Here is a 23,061-nt window from a genome sequence, read left to right on the forward strand (position 1 = left end):
TGTGTGTGTGTGTGTTTGTTGTAATGTCTTTATGTGTCTTTGTGTCTGATTGATTGATTGTCTAGGTTTGTGTGTTTGTGTGTGTGAGTGCGTGTGCGTGTGTGTGTGTGTGTGTGTGTGTGTGTGTTTGCAAATGCGTTAGGGTAGGTACAGGTGTACAAGAGAGTCCAGGTGCAACAACCGATTTCAACCAGTGTCATAATGTTTATCGTTTTCTCTTGTTCCATTCATTATCTCTTTTTTCGCGCTCACGCGCATAGGTGCGTTCGTGAGTGTGCGCGTGCGTATGAGTATGTGTGTGAGTGTTGTCGTCTATATGTGTCATTAAGTTATTGTGTGCTGCTATTAGGGTGAGCAGTAGTGATGCGCAGAAAAATAAGGCCTTATTTTTTTACGCCCTCATTTTTAATGACTATAGAGATTTAAGGCCTTACTTTCAAAATAAGGCCTTATTTCTCGAAAATAAGGGCTTATTTTTTTAAGGCCTTATTTTTGGGATTTTTGACCCATTGTGCCAAGGATAGCTTTGTGCTGTGTCGCGCAGCCTGCTACTGCCACTGCCGCAATGATGCGATGGAAGTCGGTGTGTGCTTGATTTTGCTGCGCAGCAGACACCACTGACTGCTGCTTCGAGGGTTAGAAAGCAAAAGTAGCACGCCGTCACTCCAGTGCCACAGTTTCACCGTCAGCTGCGGAAAACAACAGCATCAACGCCTTCCGCAGAAACTGTATACTTGTTCGGGCTTCTCAAACCAGCACGTGACTCATTTGTTTGTTCCACTCAACTCATTCACGTTTGATTGAGTGAGACATTCAGTAGAAATGACCTAGAAGTGTTCCGAATTATTGATGTCTTGAGACTGTAATGGATGCACTGACTCCCTGGTTTCCAAGATGGTCAAAGTGAAAGCAACGCATGTGTGTGCGAGTTCTGGGTTTGTTTTGTGGACATTTCGTCGAGGAACATCAGTGGCTTCGAAGTCTGTTGAATTTCTCAAGACTTCTTCAAGAGCTCGGAAACTGACTGGACACGTGTTATTGCATCACCTGAGCTAACTGAGGTCCGGCCAAGGGTTATGTGGAGTCTACGTGATAATTACCTGTACACAAGTGTTCGAGATTATACGCACAAGCATCAGAGTGTAACTCCATATGTATCCGTTTCTTCGCTCAGAGAGAACACACCTGAAGTGCTAGCTGTTGTCTTCCCGAGGTGTTTTTGTCGACATGGAAATAACGTTGTGTCTAAGACACATGACAACTACTGTTGGTAGTCAGACTGTGTGGAGACGTTAAGTTTCTGTTGGAAAGATAAACACTGCGCCATTACTTCCGTACGACGCAAAAATAGTCTTGACGTTAGCCAGCGCTTTGGAAGACAGTGAAAGAATTCATAACCGCAGCACCTGCGGACTGGATTAGCTGCTGGGGACAAAATGTACACTATCACCATGATCTGGCGAACGAGAAGAAGAATTACAAATTTACATGATCCAGAGTTCAGAGAACTGATACCAAGGCGACCAAAAGCCGTATAATCAGTGAATCATTTAGGGGACTAGTCGTGGTAACGGGAAGACCAGTTGTGATTCACTTGGGATCGGGGATTGTTCGTCTGTTCGTGTGAAATCGATGCCAAGCGGGTGGCGGACAATGGAGGTGGGTGAAGGAGGAGGAGGGGGAGGGGGGACTGAAGATGACGGCGACCGCCTGTGTATCGAGGACTACCTCCTCCCTCGTAAGATGCCGGCCCGGGGGAGGGGGAAGGGGATGGAGTACCACTACGCGTTCCGCTGCCCCTCCCCGCCCCTCGCCTCCTGGGAGCTGAGAATGGTAATTATTGGACTCACTTAGTGGAGGTTTGGGTGTTGCATCTGAGAAATGTGGTTGGGGGGGAGTGTTTGTGTGTGTGTGTGTGTGTGTGTGTGTGGGGGGGTGTGCTTACCTTACCTGCTTGTGTGTCTGATGGATCCCTGAATGTCCATTCACATTACTTGCATGTAGTCTAACGTGACACTTAGCTTTACCACAGCCCTCTTCATCCACCCTACACGCGCACACACACACACGCACGCACGCACAAACTCTCGCTCGCTCTCTCTCTCTCTCTCTCTCTCTCTCTCTCTCTCTCTCTCTCTCTCTCTCTCTCTCTCTTTTTCTCTCTCTCTCTTGCCTGAATTCCTCTCTTTGTGTCTATCATCACTCCGTTCCTCCCTCTCTATTTCCTTCCCTTACCATCCCAACCTTTCTGTCGATACATATCGTTGTCATTTGGTGCAGGCCTGTGTAGGTGTTCGTGGTGCACAGTGTGATTACAGTGCACGGCACGTTGTGTTATTGATTGGCCAGTCTCATGTCTGCAGTCTGCTATTATTTAAGTCGTGCTCCCTCCTCAAATTCTCGTGGGCAACGTCGTATTCTTTCCTCTTGCCATTTTTGACTCACATGCGAAGCAAAAGTGAGTCTATGTACTCACCCGAGTCGTCCGTCCGTCCGTCCGTCCCGGCGTCCGTCCGTCCGTCCGTCCGTCCGTCCGGAAAACTTTAACGTTGGATATTTCTTGGACACTATTCAGTCTATCAGTACCAAATTTGGCAAGATGGTGTATGATGACAAGGCCCCAAAAAACATACATAGCATCTTGACCTTGCTTCAAGGTCAAGGTCGCAGGGGCCATAAATGTTGTCTAAAAACAGCTATTTTTCCCATTTTTCCCATTTTCTCTGAAGTTTTTGAGATTGAATACCTCACCTATATATGATATATAGGGCAAAGTAAGCCCCATCTTTTGATACCAGTTTGGTTTACCTTGCTTCAAGGTCAAGGTCACAGGAGCTCTTCAAAGTTGGATTGTATACATATTTTGAAGTGACCTTGACCCTGAACTATGGAAGATAACTGTTTCAAACTTAAAAATTATGTGGGGCACATGTTATGCTTTCATCATGAGACACATTTGGTCACATATGATCAAGGTCAAGGTCACTTTGACCCTTATGAAATGTGACCAAAATAAGGTAGTGAACCACTAAAAGTGACCATATCTCATGGTAGAAAGAGCCAATAAGCACCATTGTACTTCCTATGTCTTGAATTAACAGCTTTGTGTTGCATGACCATGGATGACCTTGACCTTGGGTCAAGGTCACATGTATTTTGGTAGGAAAAATGTGTAAAGCAGTTCTTAGTGTATGATGTCATTGCTAGGTTTAGCTGAAGGTCAAGGTCATGTAAAGGTCAAGCATGTGAGTCGTATGGGCTTTGCCCTTGTTTGAAAAATAACGCCGGAGCTGTAAGCGGTCAAAATGGTGACGGACGGGCGGACAGACGGACGGACATGCAGAGAGACATAGGTCTTTCTGTAAGAAGGATGTGTGGTGAAGTTTTGATGGTTAGCGATATGCTTGTGGTGTTTTGATGGTTAGCGATATGCTTGTGGTGTTTTGATGGTTAGCGATATGCTTGTGGTGTTTTGATGGTTAGCGATATGCTTGTGGTGTTTTGATGGTTAGTGATATGCTTGTGGTGTTTTGATGGTTAGCGATATGCTTGTGGTGTTTTGATGGTTAGCGATATGCTTGTGGTGTTTTGATGGTTAGTGATATGCTTGTGGTGTTTTGATGGTTAGTGATAATGCTTGTGGTGTTTTGATGGTCAGCGATATGCTTGTGGTGTTTTGATGGTTAGCGATAATGCTTGTGGTGTTTTGATGGTTAGCGATAATGCTTGTGGTGTTTTGATGGTTAGCGATAATGCTTGTGGTGTTTTGATGGTTAGTGATATGCTTGTGGTGTTTTGATGGTTAGCGATAATGCTTGTGGTGTTTTGATGGTTAGCGATAATGCTTGTGGTGTTTTGATGGTTAGTGATATGCTTGTGGTGTTTTGATGGTTAGCGATAATGCTTGTGGTGTTTTGATGGTTAGTGATAATGCTTGTGGTGTTTTGATGGTTAGTGATATGCTTGTGGTGTTTTGATGGTTAGCGATATGCTTGTGGTGTTTTGATGGTTAGCGATATGCTTGTGGTGTTTTGATGGTTAGTGATATGCTTGTGGTGTTTTGATGGTTAGTGATATGCTTGTGGTGTTTTGATGGTTAGTGATATGCTTGTGGTGTTTTGATGGTTAGTGATATGCTTGTGGTGTTTTGATGGTTAGTGATATGCTTGTGGTGTTTTGATGGTTAGCGATATGCTTGTGGTGTTTTGATGGTTAGTGATATGCTTGTGGTGTTTTGATGGTTAGCGATATGCTTGTGGTGTTTTGATGGTTAGTGATATGCTTGTGGGGTTTTGATGGTTAGTGATAATGCTTGTGGTGTTTTGATGGTTAGCGATAATGCTTGTGGTGTTTTGATGGTTAGTGATAATGCTTGTGGTGTTTTGATGGTTAGTGATATGCTTGTGGTGTTTTGATGGTTAGTGATAATGCTTGTGGTGTTTTGATGGTTAGCGATATGCTTGTGGTGTTTTGATGGTTAGTGATATGCTTGTGGTGTTTTGATGGTTAGTGATATGCTTGTGGTGTTTTGATGGTTAGTGATATGCTTGTGGTGTTTTGATGGTTAGTGATATGCTTGTGGTGTTTTGATGGTTAGCGATATGCTTGTGGTGTTTTGATGGTTAGTGATATGCTTGTGGTGTTTTGATGGTTAGCGATATGCTTGTAGTGTTTTGATGGTTAGCAATATGCTTGTGGTGTTTTGATGGTTGGCGATATGCTTGTGGTGTTTTGAGTGGAGTACTTTGCAGCACGGCGTGACACCACTATGGTTAAGTGCAGGCACCTGCACATGCAAACGTATGTTTACATATATATATATCTGCTTATTTTTGCATTTAGCAACACCTGCTCACACTCGCCTCTCCATCAACACAGACACACGCACAAACACACGCACGCACGCACACACACTGACACACGCACGCACGCACGCACGCACACACACACACACACACACACACACTCTCTCTTCCTCTTTCTCTTTCTCTCTCATAACACAGGACCCTGACAGCAGCAGTCAATATTGCGGTATTTCTTGTCCCATCCATCTTCAATCAGTGTGAGTGAGAAGGCGGGCTTTGCGTCGTGCCTGACCACTGTATTAGCCTTGCTAGAAAGATGGCGAACAAGAGGAGAACTCGCCGACATCTTTTCATTCATCTTGATATCAGACTTTGGTCTTGGCTTTGCTTTGTTTAGCGCTAGAGTATTTCTGAGACGATCTTTCATTTGCAGATAATTTGACGAAAGAGGAGGCAGGCTTTTAAGGCCTGAGAAGATGAACACCGGGAAAATACGCGGTATCTGTTCATTAGTGTTTTATCTGGTCCTTTCAGCCGAAAATAGCCCAGGAACTTTCTTGTTGGAGGATTTAAATCTGGAACTTCAGCCTGAGGCTATTTATTTTAGAGAGAGAGGGAGAGATGGGGGTGGGAGGGGGTAGGTCGACAGTAATTAGGTTTCACTGGCGGTGGGGGCTACCGTCCGTATTGTCCTGCTATGACCTGTTCTAGTCATTTGCCTGTTTGTTTGTTGTATTAAAAGTGGGTCGGCGTCTTGCTGAGGCGTGTAATTACTGTTCCATATGTTGTACAGCTTTCCTAGCTGCCCAGAAAATGGTTGACCTCATTCTTGTTAATTAGGAAACCGTTGCGTGGAGACAAGGGCCAAGGGAAGGTGTTGTCATATACTTATTTTCTTTTGGGCGGGGGGTGGGGGGTGCTGAAATAGTTGGGTTTTTGTAATGCAGTGTCTAACTAAATATAGATTTTTTCCCCCGTTCTTGTGCTTCTTCTCCCATTATCATTACTTCGCCCATATTGCCAGAGCTGCGCTTGCGTCAAAATATTGCAACACCGCCTTTTTCTTGCTCTTTTTTTTTCTTCTTTATACCTGTTCCCTGTCTGTTTTTCCCCTAGTGTCCCTGTTTGTGTTAGACGACCGAAATGGCAGCGCCCCACTATCACAGGCTTTGATGTCGGCCCACCTCAATGCCCGAGTGAGAGTGATAGAGTCTAGCGTGGCGTAAACGCAACGACGTCGGGTTAATGTTCCACCTCGTCGCAGTCCCATACCATCCATCCATCCTTTCCCGCTAGCCGGAAGTCGGGATGAGAAAAGAGCGAGCTTAGATAACACGCGATGAGGCAAGAGCGAGCTTAGATCCCCAACGATACTCAGACAAGAGCGAGCTTAGATCACCAACCAGGAAACAAGAGCGAGCTTAGATCACCAACCATGAAACAAGAGCGAGTTTTGATCAGCTTAGGTCAACGATGAGACTAGAGCGAGCTTAGATCCCGCTGTCGTTTAGAATTGTGTGTCCAAGCGAGCTGGCGGACAGCCTGCAGCCATTGGTGACATTTTGAAGGAAGCCCGCCATCTAAAGTCGGGCTGACGTGGGCTAAAAAGCCTGTCTCCGACCACTTCGAGGGCTTTGGGCCAGTGGGGGGGCTTGTTATACGTTGTTTTTGCAGACGGTGACTTTTTGCTGATTATGAGAAAGCCACTTCTGTGGTACCATCTTCCCCCTTGTGTCTTGTTAGAGAGTTGTTCCCAAAGACTGGCCAATACTTGTAAAGCTTTCTGGCATTCAGAGCGGTCTTTGAGAGGAACCCTTATTTAGCATGGGGGAGGGGGTGCGAATCTGACTTGTTAAATAGTTGCTGGTGAAGGGCAGTGACTGTTTGAAGCTTTCAGGGTTTTGTAGCGCTTTTTGAGAGGGCACTTATTCCAGCTTTTTATTAGACTTTTAGTGTGTGGGGTGTCTAGACGTCGAATGAACATGTACAGAAAAGCACTGACCCTTTGCTTGAGACTAGGCCATTTTACGACGCAGCGGTGATTTACTGAGATCGATTTTTATGTTGTGGGTGTTGGTCTTTTAGTTTGTTTTTTTTCATTTCCTCGCCCTGCTTCCGCCCCACCTTGCGTGCAGCTTAGGGTGAAACAAATATAGAGGAAACTAGGAGAAAATTGCGGCGGTGCTTTGTCACGCAGAAGTGTCGCAATGCCGTCGCCATGGTTATGTGAAGGCCAGAGCTCTTTCTCTCCTTGTTAGTAGTTCCGTCGCGCGGAAGACGCCGTTTTCTCCGCAGTCTTCCGGGATTTTGCTTCTCTCCCTCCTCACAACATCCCCCCCCCCCCCCCTCCTCCAACCGCCACCCCTCATTACTCGAACTTCATCATTTCTGGGCATTTCACACGTGAAAGTTTGCTGTGCATTCAATTATGGTGCATTTGTTTCCGCATTACTTTGGTTTCTCAGCAATAACCCTTCCCTGACTCCACCCTCCCCCCCCCCCCCCCCGAACTTTTTCTCTTCCTCTGTGTCAATCCCCATCCCGCTCCCCAGGGCCGTTATGTATGTGCGTGACATCTTTTCTGACACCATGGTTACAAGTGTTCTGCTTCTGTCACGTCGGAATCGTCTTGTCTGTTCAGCCGTGTGTCTGGTGTTTAAAAAGGTTTGGCTGCGTGGGTAGACATGTCTGGTACAATGCTTCCAACTTCAGTCTTCTTGTCTTTTCAGTTGTGTGGGTGGTGTTTAGCTGCGTAAGTAGACATTATCTGGTACAATATCGAATGTCAATCTTCTGAGGCATATAATCCGATCCGATCGTTGATCTGCGGAGCAATACCATTGGTGCTCCTCTTGCAGATGAAGTTATACGTTGATGCGTAGTTGCTAAAGCAGAAATACAAGCAGTTTCTGCAGGATTTTTCACTCTCGGATAATTCCTATTTCGCGTTTCTGGTTACATTTGAGTAGATGAGTAGTAGCTTGGCAGTTGCGCGTGTCTGTAACTATTTCTGCGAAACGTCGGAATAACAAGAAATTCCTCCGAGGTAGGAAAAACACCCCCGTCCTTACCATTCTCACTGCCACCAACTGAGAAGGTTATTTCCCTTTGACCATTAATATGTCCCTCTATAAGTCCTTGTAGAATCTTAATCCACCAATAACTCCCTAACCGTGTGTTTGACTGGTCCCAATTTTTGTAAGGACCGTCTCAGGAATGTATAGAACCTGTTCACCAAGTTTGGTGACGATCGGTCCGTTCATTCTTGAGATCTATATGCGAACACAAACACACAAACAAACACATCGACCGAATCCTATACACACCCCTATACCGGGGGTGTAAAAACTCACTCGAGAGTTATCACTTGGCAATGTTTTTCCTGGGGAAGGTGACATGGCTTCTTCAAGCTCTCCTCTGCAACATCGTTACTTTTATCTGTGCTCACATTTTCGATGCGCGTGGAAGAAATCCAGCGCAGAGAATCAGACAAAATGGTGCCATAACGATTTCTGTAGGGGAAGTTTCTGTCTGGTGGAACGTGTCTGTTCCTGGAATCTTGACATCAAAACAACTTCCTTCACTGAGCGTAAATCACTTTTGAATTGGTAAATGTGGGTTACTAACTGCAAATTCTTCGATTTGTTTTTATAATGGCGTTGTTGTTGTTGTTGTTGTTGTTGTTGTTGCTGCTGTTTACTGCAACAGTTTTCGTCCTTGCTGTTGTTGACCGATTTTTCACCCGTTCCTTTGACCTAATTTAGGCGTTTTGTCTGACGGGAAAATTGTTGTATGACGTCTTTATTGGAAAACTCTGTTTGTCTTTCTCCTCACACATACCCCACACACCCCCTCTCTCTCTCTCTCTCTCTCTCTCTCTCTCTCTCTCTCTTTCTTTCTTCTTTCTCTCTCTCTCTGTGTCTCTCTTTTTCTCCCTCTCTCTCTCTCTCTCTCTCTCTCTCTCTCTTTCTTTCTCTCTCTCTTTCTCTCTCTTTCTTTCTGTGTGTGTGCTAGTGACTTTAAGTCTCCGTGTGTGTGAACGAGTGTATGTGCGCCTTGAGTCGCCTGTTGGTGAGATATGTGCGCGTTATAAATATTCGTATTATTATTCTCTCTCTCTCTCTCTCTCTCTCTCTCTCTCTCTCTCTCTCTCTCTCTCTCTCTCTCTCTCTCTCTTGCTCTCTATTTCTCTCTCTATTATTCTCTCTCTCTATTTCGTCTCCTCCCTCTCCCGTCTCCGCCCCCGCGTGTACGTGTGTGTGTGTGTGTGTGTGCGTGCGTCTCAGTGTGGGTGTGGGTGTGTGCTTGCAGCGAAGAAAAGTTTTATTCCAAATAAATAAACGACAGAATCGAAAAACAAGGCAGATCTTGTCAGTAAGAATCGTGTCTATTTTTCGGGGACTGCATGCAAGAATTTTTCTCGCTACTGTGATTGATTACGGGTCGTTCGGATGAGCAGAGACTGCCTAGTTACATGACAGATAGGCCTAGTCCCCTCACATTTTTCGCTGGTGGAGAGAAAGGGAAATGCGGCGTCTGAGATGCTGAGATTTCCTTTCCATTTTGCAGCCAATCTGAGCATCTCTAGGGGATCGAGGAAGCGTGTTATCCGTCTTATTCTGTCTCGCTTGCCTGCATGGGACGCGAATTTACATCAACATAGATTGTAATCGTCTACCTCGCTCTTACTGTGTGTCTGTCTCTCTGTCTCTGTCTGTCTGTATAATGTTTGTCTGTCTGTCTGTCTTTCTCTCTCTGTCTCTCTCTCTCTCTCTCTCTCTCTCTCTCTCTCTCTCTCTCTCTCTTGTGTGTGTGTGTGTGTGTGTGTCCTGCTGAATCGTAATAGCTAGGGTTACGATGTGTGTGGCAAGAAAATCTTTCTGCCGTGTAACCTTTCTTTTCATTGCCACCAAGGTGGTGTCGACTCCGTTCTCTGGAGCATTACTTCATTTCTGTTCCGATACACAATTTTACTTTTTTTTCCGTTTATAACGAACTGGTTGGCCTGCGAATTTACGTGTAAGATATGAATCAAATAAAATAGCTGTTGTTGTTTGTTCTGCTATTGATGTGATCACAAAGTATATAGGTATGATCCTGTCTCGGACTCGTACCCAACGCCTGTCATTTATTGGCATTTAAAGAGTTCAAATAAGCTAAAAGCATGAAGTAATAGAGTTAGGGTTGCTTTAAAGTATTTTAAATACAGGGTGATCCCCCCAAAAAATGCAACCCACATGTGTGCTAATAACTTCTACATCTGTTGACCGAATTACTTCATATTTGGTGTACACTAACTTCCGCTTTTAGTGGGTTGCATTTTTTGGGGCCACCATGTGCAAATCTTGAAAGTGCTAGCGCTCAAGTGGGGTTTGACTGCATACCAAAAATAAGTGTAAGTATGACTGGTGTCCGGCGGATTTTAGGGAGATTTTAACTGATTCTGAACTGTCAGTATTGGCGAAAACCGGTAATTACCGGTATTATACCGGTTGAAATTAAAAAATACCGGAACATAATTGGCTGCCGGTATAACCTACCGGTTGATTTTTAGAAACTACCGTTTGTTCGCTGGTAAAACAACAAAACCAGTACTCTGAGTTGGACTCTTACTAGTTACAATGACCAGCCTACCTTTTGTTTCTGGATAGTTTTCATCATAACAGTTTGTGTACCAGTTTGAAAAAATATTAGCGCCATCACTGAACTGTTGGGTGAAGTCCCTCGCTCTTGTCCAAAGAGTAGGCGGTGATCTGGGCACATCGAGTTTGGTCAATAAGCGGTTCTGGGCTCTTCACCTCAGACGAGTCTGCTGGTGCCAGACAGGTCTCGTGCTTCAGGGTCTCTCTGATGCCAGTCATTCTTCCTCTCATCACCTCGCCCCGCCCTTCTTTCCGTGTAGCCCTGGTCGTCTGATTTCCTGAGGGTTGTCCCTGACAATTTGTGGCTGTGTCCTCTACACGTCTGGAGCCCCTGATTCTCAGACTTCCTGCTCGTATAGGTGTGGGTAGCAAGTGGTGACTGGATTAATTCTGTGGTAAAGACATGATGGTCCACTCTTTCGTTGCCCAAAGTACGCTGATTTCAAACTGAGGTGAACATTTAATAAGGTATGTTGAAATAGTTCAGTATTGTAACGCTTGATGTACTGGCAACATTGCCTTCGATATCCGATAAGGAGGTCGTGGGTTCGAACCCCGGCCGGGTCATACCTAAGACTTTAAAATTGGCAATCTAGTGGCTGCTCCGCCTGACGTCTGGCATTAAGGGGTTTGTGCTGGGACTGGTTGGTCCGGTGTCAGAATAATGTGACTGGATGAGACATGAAGCCTGTGCTGCGACTTCTGTCTTGTGTGTGGCGCACGTTATATGTCAAAGCAGCACCGCCCTGATATGGCCCTTCGTGGTCGGCTGGGCGTTAAGCAAACAAACAAACAAACAAACAAACAAACAAACAACATATCCGATAAACAAAGGGGAGTAAGCGCTCTCAATGCATACGACATGTGTAATAGAGTGAGTGAGAGTTATTCGGAATAAGTCTCCTGGCACCTGAGAGAATAACAAGCATTGAAATGAACAAGCGACTTTCATCCTTGGCTTCGGTTTTTTAATTCTAAACTCTTTCTCCTTTGGTCCCTAACTGTCTCTTCTTACTCCGAGTACAATACATAGTTCTAGCTTTGCCATTACAGGATTACATGGATTCGCTTGCCTGTACTCGGTACCGTCAGCCTGTCCCTTGCCGTGAGTTGCTGTCGGTCTTGAGATTGTCACTTGCACATGTCGTGTACGTCTGGTCTGCCGGGCCCCGCCATCTCATTTCTGTCGTCTTGAGTCCAGGCTTGTCGTGCTTCATTTGCAGCAGGCATTCCAAAAGCGAATCTGCGTAATTCTGCGCATTGGCTATTGTTTCGTCTTTGGGAATACCGGGAAACTGTCGTCGTGAATGATTGGTTTCGGTGTGAAGAGTACTGCCAATCTTTCTGTAAAAATTGCAGGTTTTTCCCGTTTTGAATTTGTTGGTTTGCTGCTTGGTGAGGCGCAAGTTTCGTGTCCTGTTCCTTCTCTGTAAATCTGCAGCTAGGAAGCCTGAGTATTACCAAGCCAGCTACAAGTAGTTAGTGCTGAAGCTCACCCTGCACATCGCCGTGGCCTACTCCACTTTGTAGTAATACCGAGTTCACCTCCTATGGAGGTGGTTCAATCTGTGCTCTAGTCTATAGACTGATATCATGTTTGGTTAATTCATGTTGTTCGGAGAGTGCTGAAAGTGCCGGGAGGAACAAGATGCGATAATCTTCTCCTGTCTAATAGCACTATGGGTGTGGCCTCTATACTATCATGGGTGGTGTCGTTAGCCTCACTGCTTGCATAGTGTTAATCTTCTGTCTAATAGCACTATGGATGTAGCCTCTAGACTATCATGGGTGGTGTCGTTAGCCTCACTGCTTGCATAGTGTTAATCTCCTGTCTAATAGCACTATGGATGTGGCCTCTAGACTATCATGGGTGGTGTCGTTAGCCTCACAGCTTGCATAGTGTTTATCTTCTGTCTAATAGCACTATGGGTGTGGCCTCCAGACTATCATGGGTGGTGTCGTAGCATTACTGCTCGGATAATGTTAAAGGTCGTAGGCGACTAGGGCTTTCAGAGAAGCCGTTAAATATGTGGGCTGGTGACCAGAGGGGAGAGAATAGTGTGATGGACGATAATGATGGACCAGGCGAGCTCTCTGCCGGCTGGCCTGAGGGCTAATAATTATCTGACCCTGCTTTGGTAGGACATTAGAGAGAGAGAGAGAGAGAGAGAGAGAGAGAGAGAGAGAGAGTGTGTTAGGTTGTGTGTGTGTGTGTGTATGTATGTCCGTTTGCCCGTCCGTCCTTTCGCCCGTTAGATTAGCAGTGGCAGTAAGATTAGAATTAGCCTAAGACACAAACACAGCTGGTCTTGTCAAGTTTTGCGGGCCTCTGGACAGTGACTTTCTGCGCTGATCCTCAGATCAACACAAATCTTCTTCTTTTCCTCTTGTTATGAAGTGGTATGTGCTTCGAGTTGTGTTCGTTATGTGGCGACATAGCAACAGAGTGGGACATTTTCCTTGACAGTAAGTAATCCTCAGTGGATTTCCTTGCCGCAATCCCTGTGGCTAGTGCATTTTTGACATTGAAACCTTTCGTCACCGCCAGTCGCCGGCTGCCCACTGTCTCATCGCCACGGTGTGAAGGAAAATGTCAGTTTGGGACTTCTCGAGTCAGGTGCACGACAAAGGTTTTAGTGTGTGCAGGTGTAAGTTGGCGATTTGTGGATTGTTGCGACACTTGCCACATCGCCGCAGCTTAAGGGCGTTTCACAACGAATAGACTTCTGTGTCTTCTGGAGACAGAGGTCTTAGTACACGACAAACGTTCAGTGCGTGTGTCAGTCTGTGTGTTCCTGGGATTGTAGCGAGTCACGTGCTGTTTGAGAGGGAGTGAGTGGTGAGTAAAACACGTCGTATAGGTAGAAACGCGTATTTGTGCCAACTAGTAGCATATTATGTGGTGTTCCGAAAACACTCTTTGTGCAGTGTGACCAGCTGTTTCAGCGGTTGCAAGATAATAAAATGTAGTTTTCATGTTGTCTATTTTGCATGTAGTCTAGTTTACATGTTGGCAACGGGAACGCGAGAGAAACAATTCACGAGGGAGCCTGGTGACGGGAGGTGAACCTTGAAATTGCTCTCTGTGTTGTTGTAAGTAAGTGTTTTGGGACATTGTTTGTATGTCGGCTGTTTAACGATCGATCATGCTCGTGATTTGCTGCATGGGCTGTGTGGTTCTGTTGTCTTGTGTTTTCATTATTGTGGCAATTTTCGGATATTGTTTTTGTCGTTGAATATGAGGTAGAGTTTGTGTGGATGATGGTAAGGCTGTCCGTGTTTCGTGTGTGTGTTGGAGGGGGTGTATACTTCTGTTGTTAGTTCCGGTCGCCGCCTTTTTCTTGTGTTTAGAGAGTATGACACGCCTGATAATTATTCCGAGTTCATCAATCATTATTTTACGACGACGTGAGTAAGGCCATTGTTTCAACAGCCGCCGTAGTGTATGCACTCGCATGTGTTCAAAGCTCATGACCGTATTGAATTAGTGTTTGTTTTTCTTGGTTTATACTTGCTCCCGTTCCTTTTTATGAGGTGTCAAATGACGTGTGAATGCTATCGGGCCAACGTTGTATACACGAGGATTTATTGTCGGGCTTGTTTACTAGAACGTCATTTTAATTTCTTTGAAGTAATGGTGAGTGTACTTTCGCTGTGTAATCAAATCATGTGAGTAATTACAGGAAATAGGATTGTGTTTAGCTTTCATGAGCCTGCTCCTCCTTCAGGGGCAAGTTTCTAGGTCGTGCGGGGAACTAAATTTAGCCTTTCCCGGAATGTTGTTTGATGACAAGACCGCGTAGTATGGCTTCCTTTTGTTTTAAGATCAGCCAGATCTCCCTGTGGGGTGAGATTGTGTTTAGGCGCCTCGCTGTTTTAAGATGAAGTCGGATCGCTCAGTGATAGGAGATGGTGTTTAGGTTCCGTCTGTTTTGTGTTGAGGTCTTGTTGATAGGAGATGGGTCTACCGTGGTGCTGCTAGAGCTCGGGATGAAACACGGATGCTGGCTGTGATTTTAGGTCAAGTTTACTTTTCCTTCCAGCCATACGTCTAATACCCCTACCCCCCTCTCTCTCTCTCTCTCTCTCTCTCTCTCTCTCTCTCTCTCTCTCTCTCTCTCTCTCTCTCTCTCTCTCTCTCTCTCTCTCTCTCTAGGCAATAAGGCTGTCTTTATGTATAAATTAGTTCATGGTGATGTGCCCAGTTATGTGCAATCCTATTTTACACATGTTACGAAGAGGTATGGGTCTCAAAATTTACTTCCTCCAATTCCTCGTATAGATCTTTATAAATCCAGCTTAGCTTTTTCAGGATCATCTCTGTGGAATTCTTTGCCAATAGAAAATCAAACGATCCGCATCCTTAAAGGCCTTTAAAAGGCAGTTGCACACACATTTCATCACACTATAAACTGCCCCTGATGTCCAGTTTCCATTGTGTACTCGGATAATATATGCAATGCTCTTAAGTGTTAGTTTGTTTTTAAATATTGTATATGTAGTTAATCTGAATGCGTAATCCCTCGTCCCCCTCCCCCTTCTTCTTGAAACTTAAGCTGCCTGTATATGGCCCTGTTCGGCAATACATTGCTGTACTTTTTTAAGAAATTTAAAAAAAGCATTTCCGTTGTTTGTGTCTGGTCTTGTTTTTTATGACTTTGCGAGTCCAATATTTTTTATGTTTATACTCGACCATTATTTTGATGTTTTACTAGTTTAATACTTTGATGAGATACTGTTCATTTTAGGTATGAAATGATAGCATGTGCATGTGTGTAGGTATGCGAGCGCACGCTCGCGAGCAAGTGTGTGTGGGGGGGATGTGTGTATATATGTGTGCATGTGTGTGTGTGTGTGTGTGTGTGTGTAAGCGAGTGTGAGTTTGTGTGTGTGTGTGTATATACGTGTGTGTGTGTGTGTGTGTGTGTGTGTGTGTGTGTGTGTGTGTGTGTATGCGCGCAGTCTTTGCTTTCGTTTACAATTATTCTCTGTATATGTTCCAAGGACAGGTTGGAAGATTGCCTAAAACCTTTATCCTTATGTAATAAAGTTCTGAGTTCTGAGTTCTCTCTCTCTCTCTCTCTCTCTCTCTCTCTCTCTCTCTCTCTCTCTCTCTCGCTCTCTCTCTCTCTCTCGCTCTCTCGCGCTCTCTCTCGCGCTCTCTCTCTCTCTCGCTCTCTCTCTCTCTCTCTCTCTCTCTCTCTCTCTCTCTCTCTCTCTCTCTCTCTCTCTCTCTCTCTCTCTCTCTCTCGTCATTTGGTCAACCATTGTTCTTTTCTCTGGTCTTCGTCTCGCGCTTGTCTTCGTGGCGCAGCCTGGATCGTGATTTATCTGCTGTTAATCTGGCGCCTGAGGAGCGAACGATCCGTCTTCGATCACCTGCAGAGAGATGCCACGCTTAAAAGCCTGGGCTCTTGCTCTGCCGGTACGCACGTGCTCCGTTTCTGTTTCACTCTGCGCCAAACATCTTGTGTACATGAGGGTTCTTTGCTCTTACACGCTGTGTCGTGACCTACTACTATCTCTCCTTGTTAATCCCGAAGAGGACGATACAGATTTGACGCCTTGAGTGTTGAATTCTGAGTCCATTGCTGAACTGTAGTCATAGGGATTTTCAGCTCCATATGGCCAAGTTGATACTGTGAAAATAATATCTTCCTTGAATTAATTTTGTGATATCGCTGATTGAATGGTTATCCCTTGACAGTCACACCCAATTGTTTTGAGTTCACTGTTCTTTTGACCGGGTTTGAGTTAACTGTTTCGTTGACGGATTTTGAGCTTACTATTCTTCTGAGTGGTTTTGAATTGTCTTTCATTGGAGGGCTATTGGGTTATATATAGCTGTACTTCTGGATGTGTTTGAATTGACTGTTCCGCGTCGTATCTGTTCTGGTCGTCGTTGACATTTAGCTTCGCCTCTCAGTATTCGCCGCCTCCCGTGTGTTGGGGCGAAGAGGTTCCAATCCTTGTTACAGGAACAGAGAGGTGGCTTGATAACCACCAAAGGCTAACGAGTTGCTTGTTTCTTTTGGAGGGCTTTCCACTTGCAGTGTCACTTTGTCTACATGTGTGAAAACAATCTCCTTCCCTCTTTGGCCCTGGCACGTGCGCAGTAAGCAAAATCAGGTGTCAGAAATATATCATTTTCTTCTTCCTTTTCCTCCTCCTGTTTGTCTTATATTTGTCGGAAACGTTCTGCTACCCGATTTTCCTGCTACCCGATACCGCTTTTGAGGGCTGCCTGCAGCTTCATACTTTTTATGTTGATCGTCTGTTGATTTGCACGTGTCTTGTGACTTTTTGGTTTTTGTCTCGGCTGGTTTTGTTTTGTTTTGTGGTTTTGTGTTCAGTCGTTTCGCTGGGTGGATTTGGTTTAAACAAGTTTATTCAGTAAATTTCATTGGAATATTGCCGCATACATGAAATAAGGAACATGGAGCACAACTGGGTGGATTTACATTCATAACATCAAAATCCCCCCTCCTCCCTTTAGGATTTTTTTTGGGGTTCCCAAATGACGAATGTACAATGTGACACTAATTTCGCTTTATCTGTGTGTGTTGAACAGGTGAAAGACCGAAAGTTGAAATCCTTGCCTCCGAAGCCACCGGATCCTATCGAACAACTGTTCCTGGACATTAAGGCGCAGCCCAAACTCCGACCGGTCAAGGATGGACGACTTGTCGGTAAGTGAATATAGTTTGGACCACCGTAATTGCAGTCAGTTTGTTGAACAAGAGGCTGGTGATACCTGACTGTCACTGTTTCTTCTCTTTATAGATGTGTTTTGTAACCAGTTCCCAGTCATTCTCCCCCTCTCTCCCAATCTCTGTCCCCTCTCTCTGGCTCTATCTCTGTCTCTCTGTCTGTCTGTATGTCTGTCTCTCTCTCTCTCTCTCTCTCTCTCTCTCTCTCTCTCTCTCTCTCTCTCTCTCTCTCTCTGCCCCCAACAACCACCAGGCCCCCCCACCCCCCCCCTCCCCTTCATGATGGTATGAATTCTACTTCTGTCTGTTGTGCAGCCCATTTGTTTCACCTTTCTTTTCTGTGTTCCTCTTTGGGTTACATTCCTGTCTTATTGTCGAGTGCTCCCCTCCTGAGTGTGTGTGTTACACCTACCTCTCATGTTTGGCCAAAGCCAGCTTAAGGGGGAACGCTCTGCCCTCTTTGTTGTTCTCCAGTTTTGTCGCTTTCTTAATGGTTAAAACACCTTGCGCTCAGGCTTGCCCCCCTTGTTACCTGTGCTCGAGTTTGTATGAGTGTTGTTATGTGTTTTCTTGTTTGCTGTGGCTTTTGCAGAATGTTGGTCTCTTTTTTGTGCATAGTTGAGTGCTACAGTAGAATGTTGCAAGACTCTGTTGTGCATGAATCAGGCAGCGTGTCCTTGAGAGAGTCTGCTGTCTCACGTATTGAGCGTGTACGCCTTTTTCTTTACATCCTTCTTCATGAAATCAACATGTTTGGAAAAAAACCTATGCTGGGCTGTATACCCTCCGTTTAGAGGTGCGATGACCGCTCCCTTTGTGTGGCTTATTGAACCACAGTGCCCAGTGAAGGGGACAAAAAGCCTGTGATTGTGTTGAAAGCCGCCACTGAGCAAGGAAGTAACCGCCATGTCTCTTGTTGCCCCTGTGTGTAGAGAAAAAACGAAAATCAACCGATGATTCTGATGAAGAGGACGACGATTGGGATGAAGACGCAGACTGTGAGTATACGTTGCATTCCGGACATTGCGGAAACAGACATCCCCTTTGGGGTAGTTTGGGGTGTTGGTATTTTTCATCATAAAAAAGGCCAACCTGCCACTGTTTTATCGTCTCCCGGTTATGTGCGTGTGTGTTTTCCCCTTGTCCCCGCCACGGGAGTTATGGGCTGTGCCAGCGATTCGATTAGGTGCTGAATTTTCCAGCCAACATTATTGCGATGGTTGAAATGAGTTCCATTTTCCGCTGTTCGTGAAGGCACATCGCCCACAGCTCTTGTGGTTGTCTCTGTTGGCCCACTCTCATCGCTCACAGCTCTTGTGGTTGTCTCTGTTGGCCCACTGTCATCGCTCACAGCTCTTGTGGTTGTCTCTGTTTGCCCACTGTCATCGCTCACAGCTCTTGTGGTTGTCTCTGTCTGCCCACTCTCATCGCCCACAGCTCTTGTGGTTGTCTCTGTTGGCCCACTGTCATCGCTCACAGCTCTTGTGGTTGTCTCTGTTTGCCCACTGTCATCGCTCACAGCTCTTGTGGTTGTCTCTGTTTGCCCACTGTCATCGCTCACAGCTCTTGTGGTTGTCTCTGTCTGCCCACTCTCATCGCCCACAGCTCTTGTGGTTGTCTCTGTTTGCCCACTCTCATCGCTCACAGCTCTTGTGGTTGTCTCTGTTTGCCCACTGTCATCGCTCACAGCTCTTGTGGTTGTCTCTGTTGGCCCACTCTCATCGCCCACAGCTCTTGTGGTTGTCTCTGTTTGCCCACTCTCATCGCTCACAGCTCTTGTGGTTGTCTCTGTTTGCCCACTGTCATCGCTCACAGCTCTTGTGGTTGTCTCTGTTTGCCCACTCTCATCGCTCACAGCTCTTGTGGTTGTCTCTGTTTGCCCACTCTCATCGCTCACAGCTCTTGTGGTTGTCTCTGTTTGCCCACTCTCATCGCTCACAGCTCTTGTGGTTGTCTCTGTTTGCCCACTGTCATCGCTCACAGCTCTTGTGGTTGTCTCTGTTTGCCCACTGTCATCGCCCACAGCTCTTGTGGTTGTCTCTGTTGGCCCACTCTCATCGCTCACAGCTCTTGTGGTTGTCTCTGTTTGCCCACTCTCATCGCTCACAGCTCTTGTGGTTGTCTCTGTTTGCCCACTGTCATCGCTCACAGCTCTTGTGGTTGTCTCTGTTTGCCCACTGTCATCGCTCACAGCTCTTGTGGTTGTCTCTGTTGGCCCACTGTCATCGCCCACAGCTCTTGTGGTTGTCTCTGTTTGCCCACTGTCATCGCTCACAGCTCTTGTGGTTGTCTCTGTTTGCTCACTCTCATCGCTCACAGCTCTTGTGGTTGTCTCTGTTTGCTCACTCTCATCGCTCACAGCTCTTGTGGTTGTCTCTGTTGGCCCACTCTCATCGCCCACAGCTCTTGTGGTTGTCTCTGTTTGCCCACTCTCATCGCTCACAGCTCTTGTGGTTGTCTCTGTTTGCCCACTGTCATCGCTCACAGCTCTTGTGGTTGTCTCTGTTTGCCCACTCTCATCGCTCACAGCTCTTGTGGTTGTCTCTGTTTGCCCACTGTCATCGCCCACAGCTCTTGTGGTTGTCTCTGTTTGCCCACTGTCATCGCTCACAGCTCTTGTGGTTGTCTCTGTTTGCCCACTGTCATCGCCCACAGCTCTTGTGGTTGTCTCTGTTGGCCCACTCTCATCGCTCACTTGTTTTGTGTTTGCGATGCATGCGGGGGTTGGTTTTGTTTGTTTGTTTGTTTTGTTTGTTTGTTTCCAACTCTGCTGGCATGTTGTGTGTCCCTTGAGACTCTTACCTAACGTGAGCTTTTTAACGAGTGCATCCATCCTAATCAAGATTGTGTGCGAATGTCAGCAGTGCAAGTCTATTGAACGGAAAGATGTCACTTGACATTTTTGAATGTATGCCTGACACGCACGCGCTCACACGGCTGTATATACACACACACACCAATTACCTTTCTTTCAGGCCGAAACGGTTTACACACACACACACACCTTCTCACCTCACCCCATGCCCTCACACACTCTCTCTCTCTCTCTCTCTCCTCTCTCTCTCCTCTCTCTCTGTCTCTCTGTCTGTCTGGCTCTCTCTCTCTCTCTCTCTCCTCTCTCTTTCTCTCTCTCTCTCTCTCTCTCTCATCCTCCCCCACCCCCATCTCTCTCTCTGTCATAATGATGTGAAAGGTAAGAGAGAGCATCAGATTAATATCGAGCCAAGCATTCATCATTGGCGACTGAAGACGGATAGATCGTCAGTTCTAAAATGTGCCGCATCCATCCAAATCCCGCTTTCTTGGAACCCAACACAACTAAACGTCGTCGGGAAAAAAAACACCACTCAAACCCACGGCAGACTCCGAAAGCAGCGTGCGAAATTGGAAAACAAAATGGATTAATCGTCCCACTCCCCACGGCATTGCATGCAGTAAGTGACTTTCTCGTCCCTTCAATCTCTCTCCTCCCCCCCTCCTCCCCCCTCATCTCTTGCATGGCGTGCATGATTGTGTAGCTTGTGGTGTTGTTCGCTTTTCTTGTTTAACTCTCTTCTCTTCCGCCTTCTTAAGCATGTTGCACATTTTGTTTGCATGTTTTTGTTGTTGTTGTGGTGTTGCCACTAACTTCAAGGCCTGGCGTTGAAAGATTAAGCGGATGAGGATGTGCGACTTCCTTTCCTGCTGTTTGAAATGTGTGTGAGAAGCTTAGTTGTCTGGTTCTGTGGGGAGTGGGTGGATATAAAGGATGACGAGCGTGAGGGGGGGGGGGGGGGGGCGAGAGAGAGAGAGAGTGTGTGTGTGTGTGTTCACTGCAGAAACATCGATTTGATTCCTATTACATCTAGTGTATAAGTACCAACATAACTTTAGGTCATTTGTCATGAGATCCCCACCCAGAAATTGTTGCACCAAGTACATAAACTGTATTATTTTACATTACCGTAAAACGCCTGTTCCGATCGGTGTTAGTAAACAAAACAACGAAAGTTTATGATTAATGAGTCGTAATTAGAGCACCAGCTGCTCGACCTCAAATTCATGTGAAGTACAAAGGAGTTTGCAAAGCCTCCTGCGGCTGGAACATCAATTACAATGAGTACTAATGGTAGTGCTAGCTTTCCACCCTAAAACATCACTGTAAGTGTTAAGAGGAATACGATGGTACAGATAAGTGTGCTAGCTTTCGACCATAAAAACATCGATGTACGACGAATACGATGGTACAGATAATAGTGCTAGCTTTCGACCTTAAAACACCAGCGCACGGTAAGATGAATACGGTGGTACAGATAATAGTACCAGCATTTCAACACGAAACATCGGTGTAAGATTAACCACGATAGGCATGGAGAAGGAAAGCGTTCTTTGAAAGAGAAAAGGAGATCAACTTTATCGGAGGAGAATCACCCCTATTAGTCCAGGCATATTAGAGAACAACGTTGAAGTGACAATGACTAGGTTTAAAATGTCCCTTATCAGAAAGTTCAACCTCAGTCCTTTGATGTTTATTAAACACATTTTCATATAAAGTTGGCGCTTCATACGGAAAAATGGCTTTGAAATTGACCCAAATCCTTCTTTGGGCTCTGTAAATGTCGTTTGGGGGTATGGTTGTAAAATGGTATCTACTGGTCACCCCAATGTATAAACTGAAAACTCTTTCTGCACCAGAACACGCAGAAAGGATTGTATCTGCCTGATGTCTGATGCTTTTCAAAATCCCCAACCACTAACACCTTCAAAACGGACTTTAACTGACACTGTTGTTTTTCCCTATATAATCCTTACTATTTTTCCGAGACGTCGTCGTGTTGTGTATTTAGCTTGCCACAACCTCATACATGGTCCTAAAAGTTAAAGTTGAAGAAAATACTAAAGATAAATGAAAAAGCTGACGCAGTGTCATTCGCACCGTGAATCCCCCCATGGGAACATACTAAAGTCTGGTTCCAAATAGGCTCAATTTCCTTCTATTTCTTTGTATTTCTGCCTCGTAGGGGTAGGGGTGTTCAAACCAAAGGCACCTTTAAACCAAAATTCAAATCACACATCTTACAATACTAAGACACTCAGCAGTAAAAGGGTGTCTGCTGGTAAAAAATTCCAAACAATCCTAAAAGTACTTCACTACTAAAAGTGCTTTTAAAAAGAGCCGTTATTTTTCCCTCTATATTCAGTATTGTGTTTTCTGCGAACATGTAGTCTATTTAGATGGTTGTCGTGTGCACTTGAGTTGCTAAAGCGTTTTCAGTTGGGCATATGTCGAAAAGCAAAGAATTAGCCCTTTGAAAACCATCAGAACTGTCACACAAAAATAACATTTACCTATCTCACCAACTGACCAAACATAGGGCTTTTCCTTATGTATTATGTAATGTCGTGTTTTTTGTAGCATACTTGTGAAAACAGCCACCACTGTTGTAAATGATACTTTAAAGAGCATTATTTCATTTTTACAGTTGAAGGACAACCTGGACTGCCGTATATTACAGCTGTTTTACAATCAGCCAAAATTTTCTTAACAAACGTATGTTAAGAACAACTCCCATAGTGAAATTGAAGGAAAACAAATTGAAAATCCCCCTGCCATAGAGGAGCTAAAGAATCAACAATAAACGACTGCATGGATAGCTTGATGCACGAATGCATTGCGGACATGTTTGTCTCCAACCAAGAGAAAGTTCCAAAAAATCCCTTTTGTGCTTCTTATTATACAGTGACGTCAAAGACAGCCTTTTCTGCTGTTCATACATTCAGGGGTTATGGTTACACTAAACGACGTAGTTGTAGCCATACTGCCATCCAGATTTATTTTTTCCTTGCGAGCAGTCACAGGGTGTTTGTGCTGTCTGCCAACCGTTAGATGACCCCGCCCAAGTCTGTTAAGGGACCGTTTGACCG

General features: G+C 45.3%; 1 protein-coding gene and 1 long non-coding RNA gene across 2 annotated transcripts; one reads left to right on the forward strand and one right to left on the reverse strand.

The window, feature by feature from the left end:
* The first annotated feature begins 627 nt into the window (after nucleotides 1–627).
* Nucleotides 628–18,195, forward strand: LOC138956019 (uncharacterized). The gene is made up of 3 exons (XR_011452467.1): nucleotides 628–1,833; nucleotides 17,019–17,136; nucleotides 18,090–18,195. It is a non-coding gene; the product is annotated as an uncharacterized lncRNA (long non-coding RNA).
* Nucleotides 18,196–18,274: 79 nt separating this feature from the next.
* Nucleotides 18,275–19,827, reverse strand: LOC138956018 (uncharacterized; the record flags this gene model as incomplete). The annotated part of the gene is made up of 1 exon (XM_070327490.1): nucleotides 18,275–19,827. A coding segment is annotated over one exon (1,553 nt), but the record flags the coding sequence as incomplete, so codon positions are not given.
* Between the last annotated feature and the right edge of the window lie 3,234 nt (nucleotides 19,828–23,061).

This window comes from Littorina saxatilis, unplaced genomic scaffold, assembly GCF_037325665.1.
Source record: "Littorina saxatilis isolate snail1 unplaced genomic scaffold, US_GU_Lsax_2.0 scaffold_1077, whole genome shotgun sequence".
In the NCBI taxonomy this organism is placed as follows: domain Eukaryota; kingdom Metazoa; phylum Mollusca; class Gastropoda; order Littorinimorpha; family Littorinidae; genus Littorina; species Littorina saxatilis.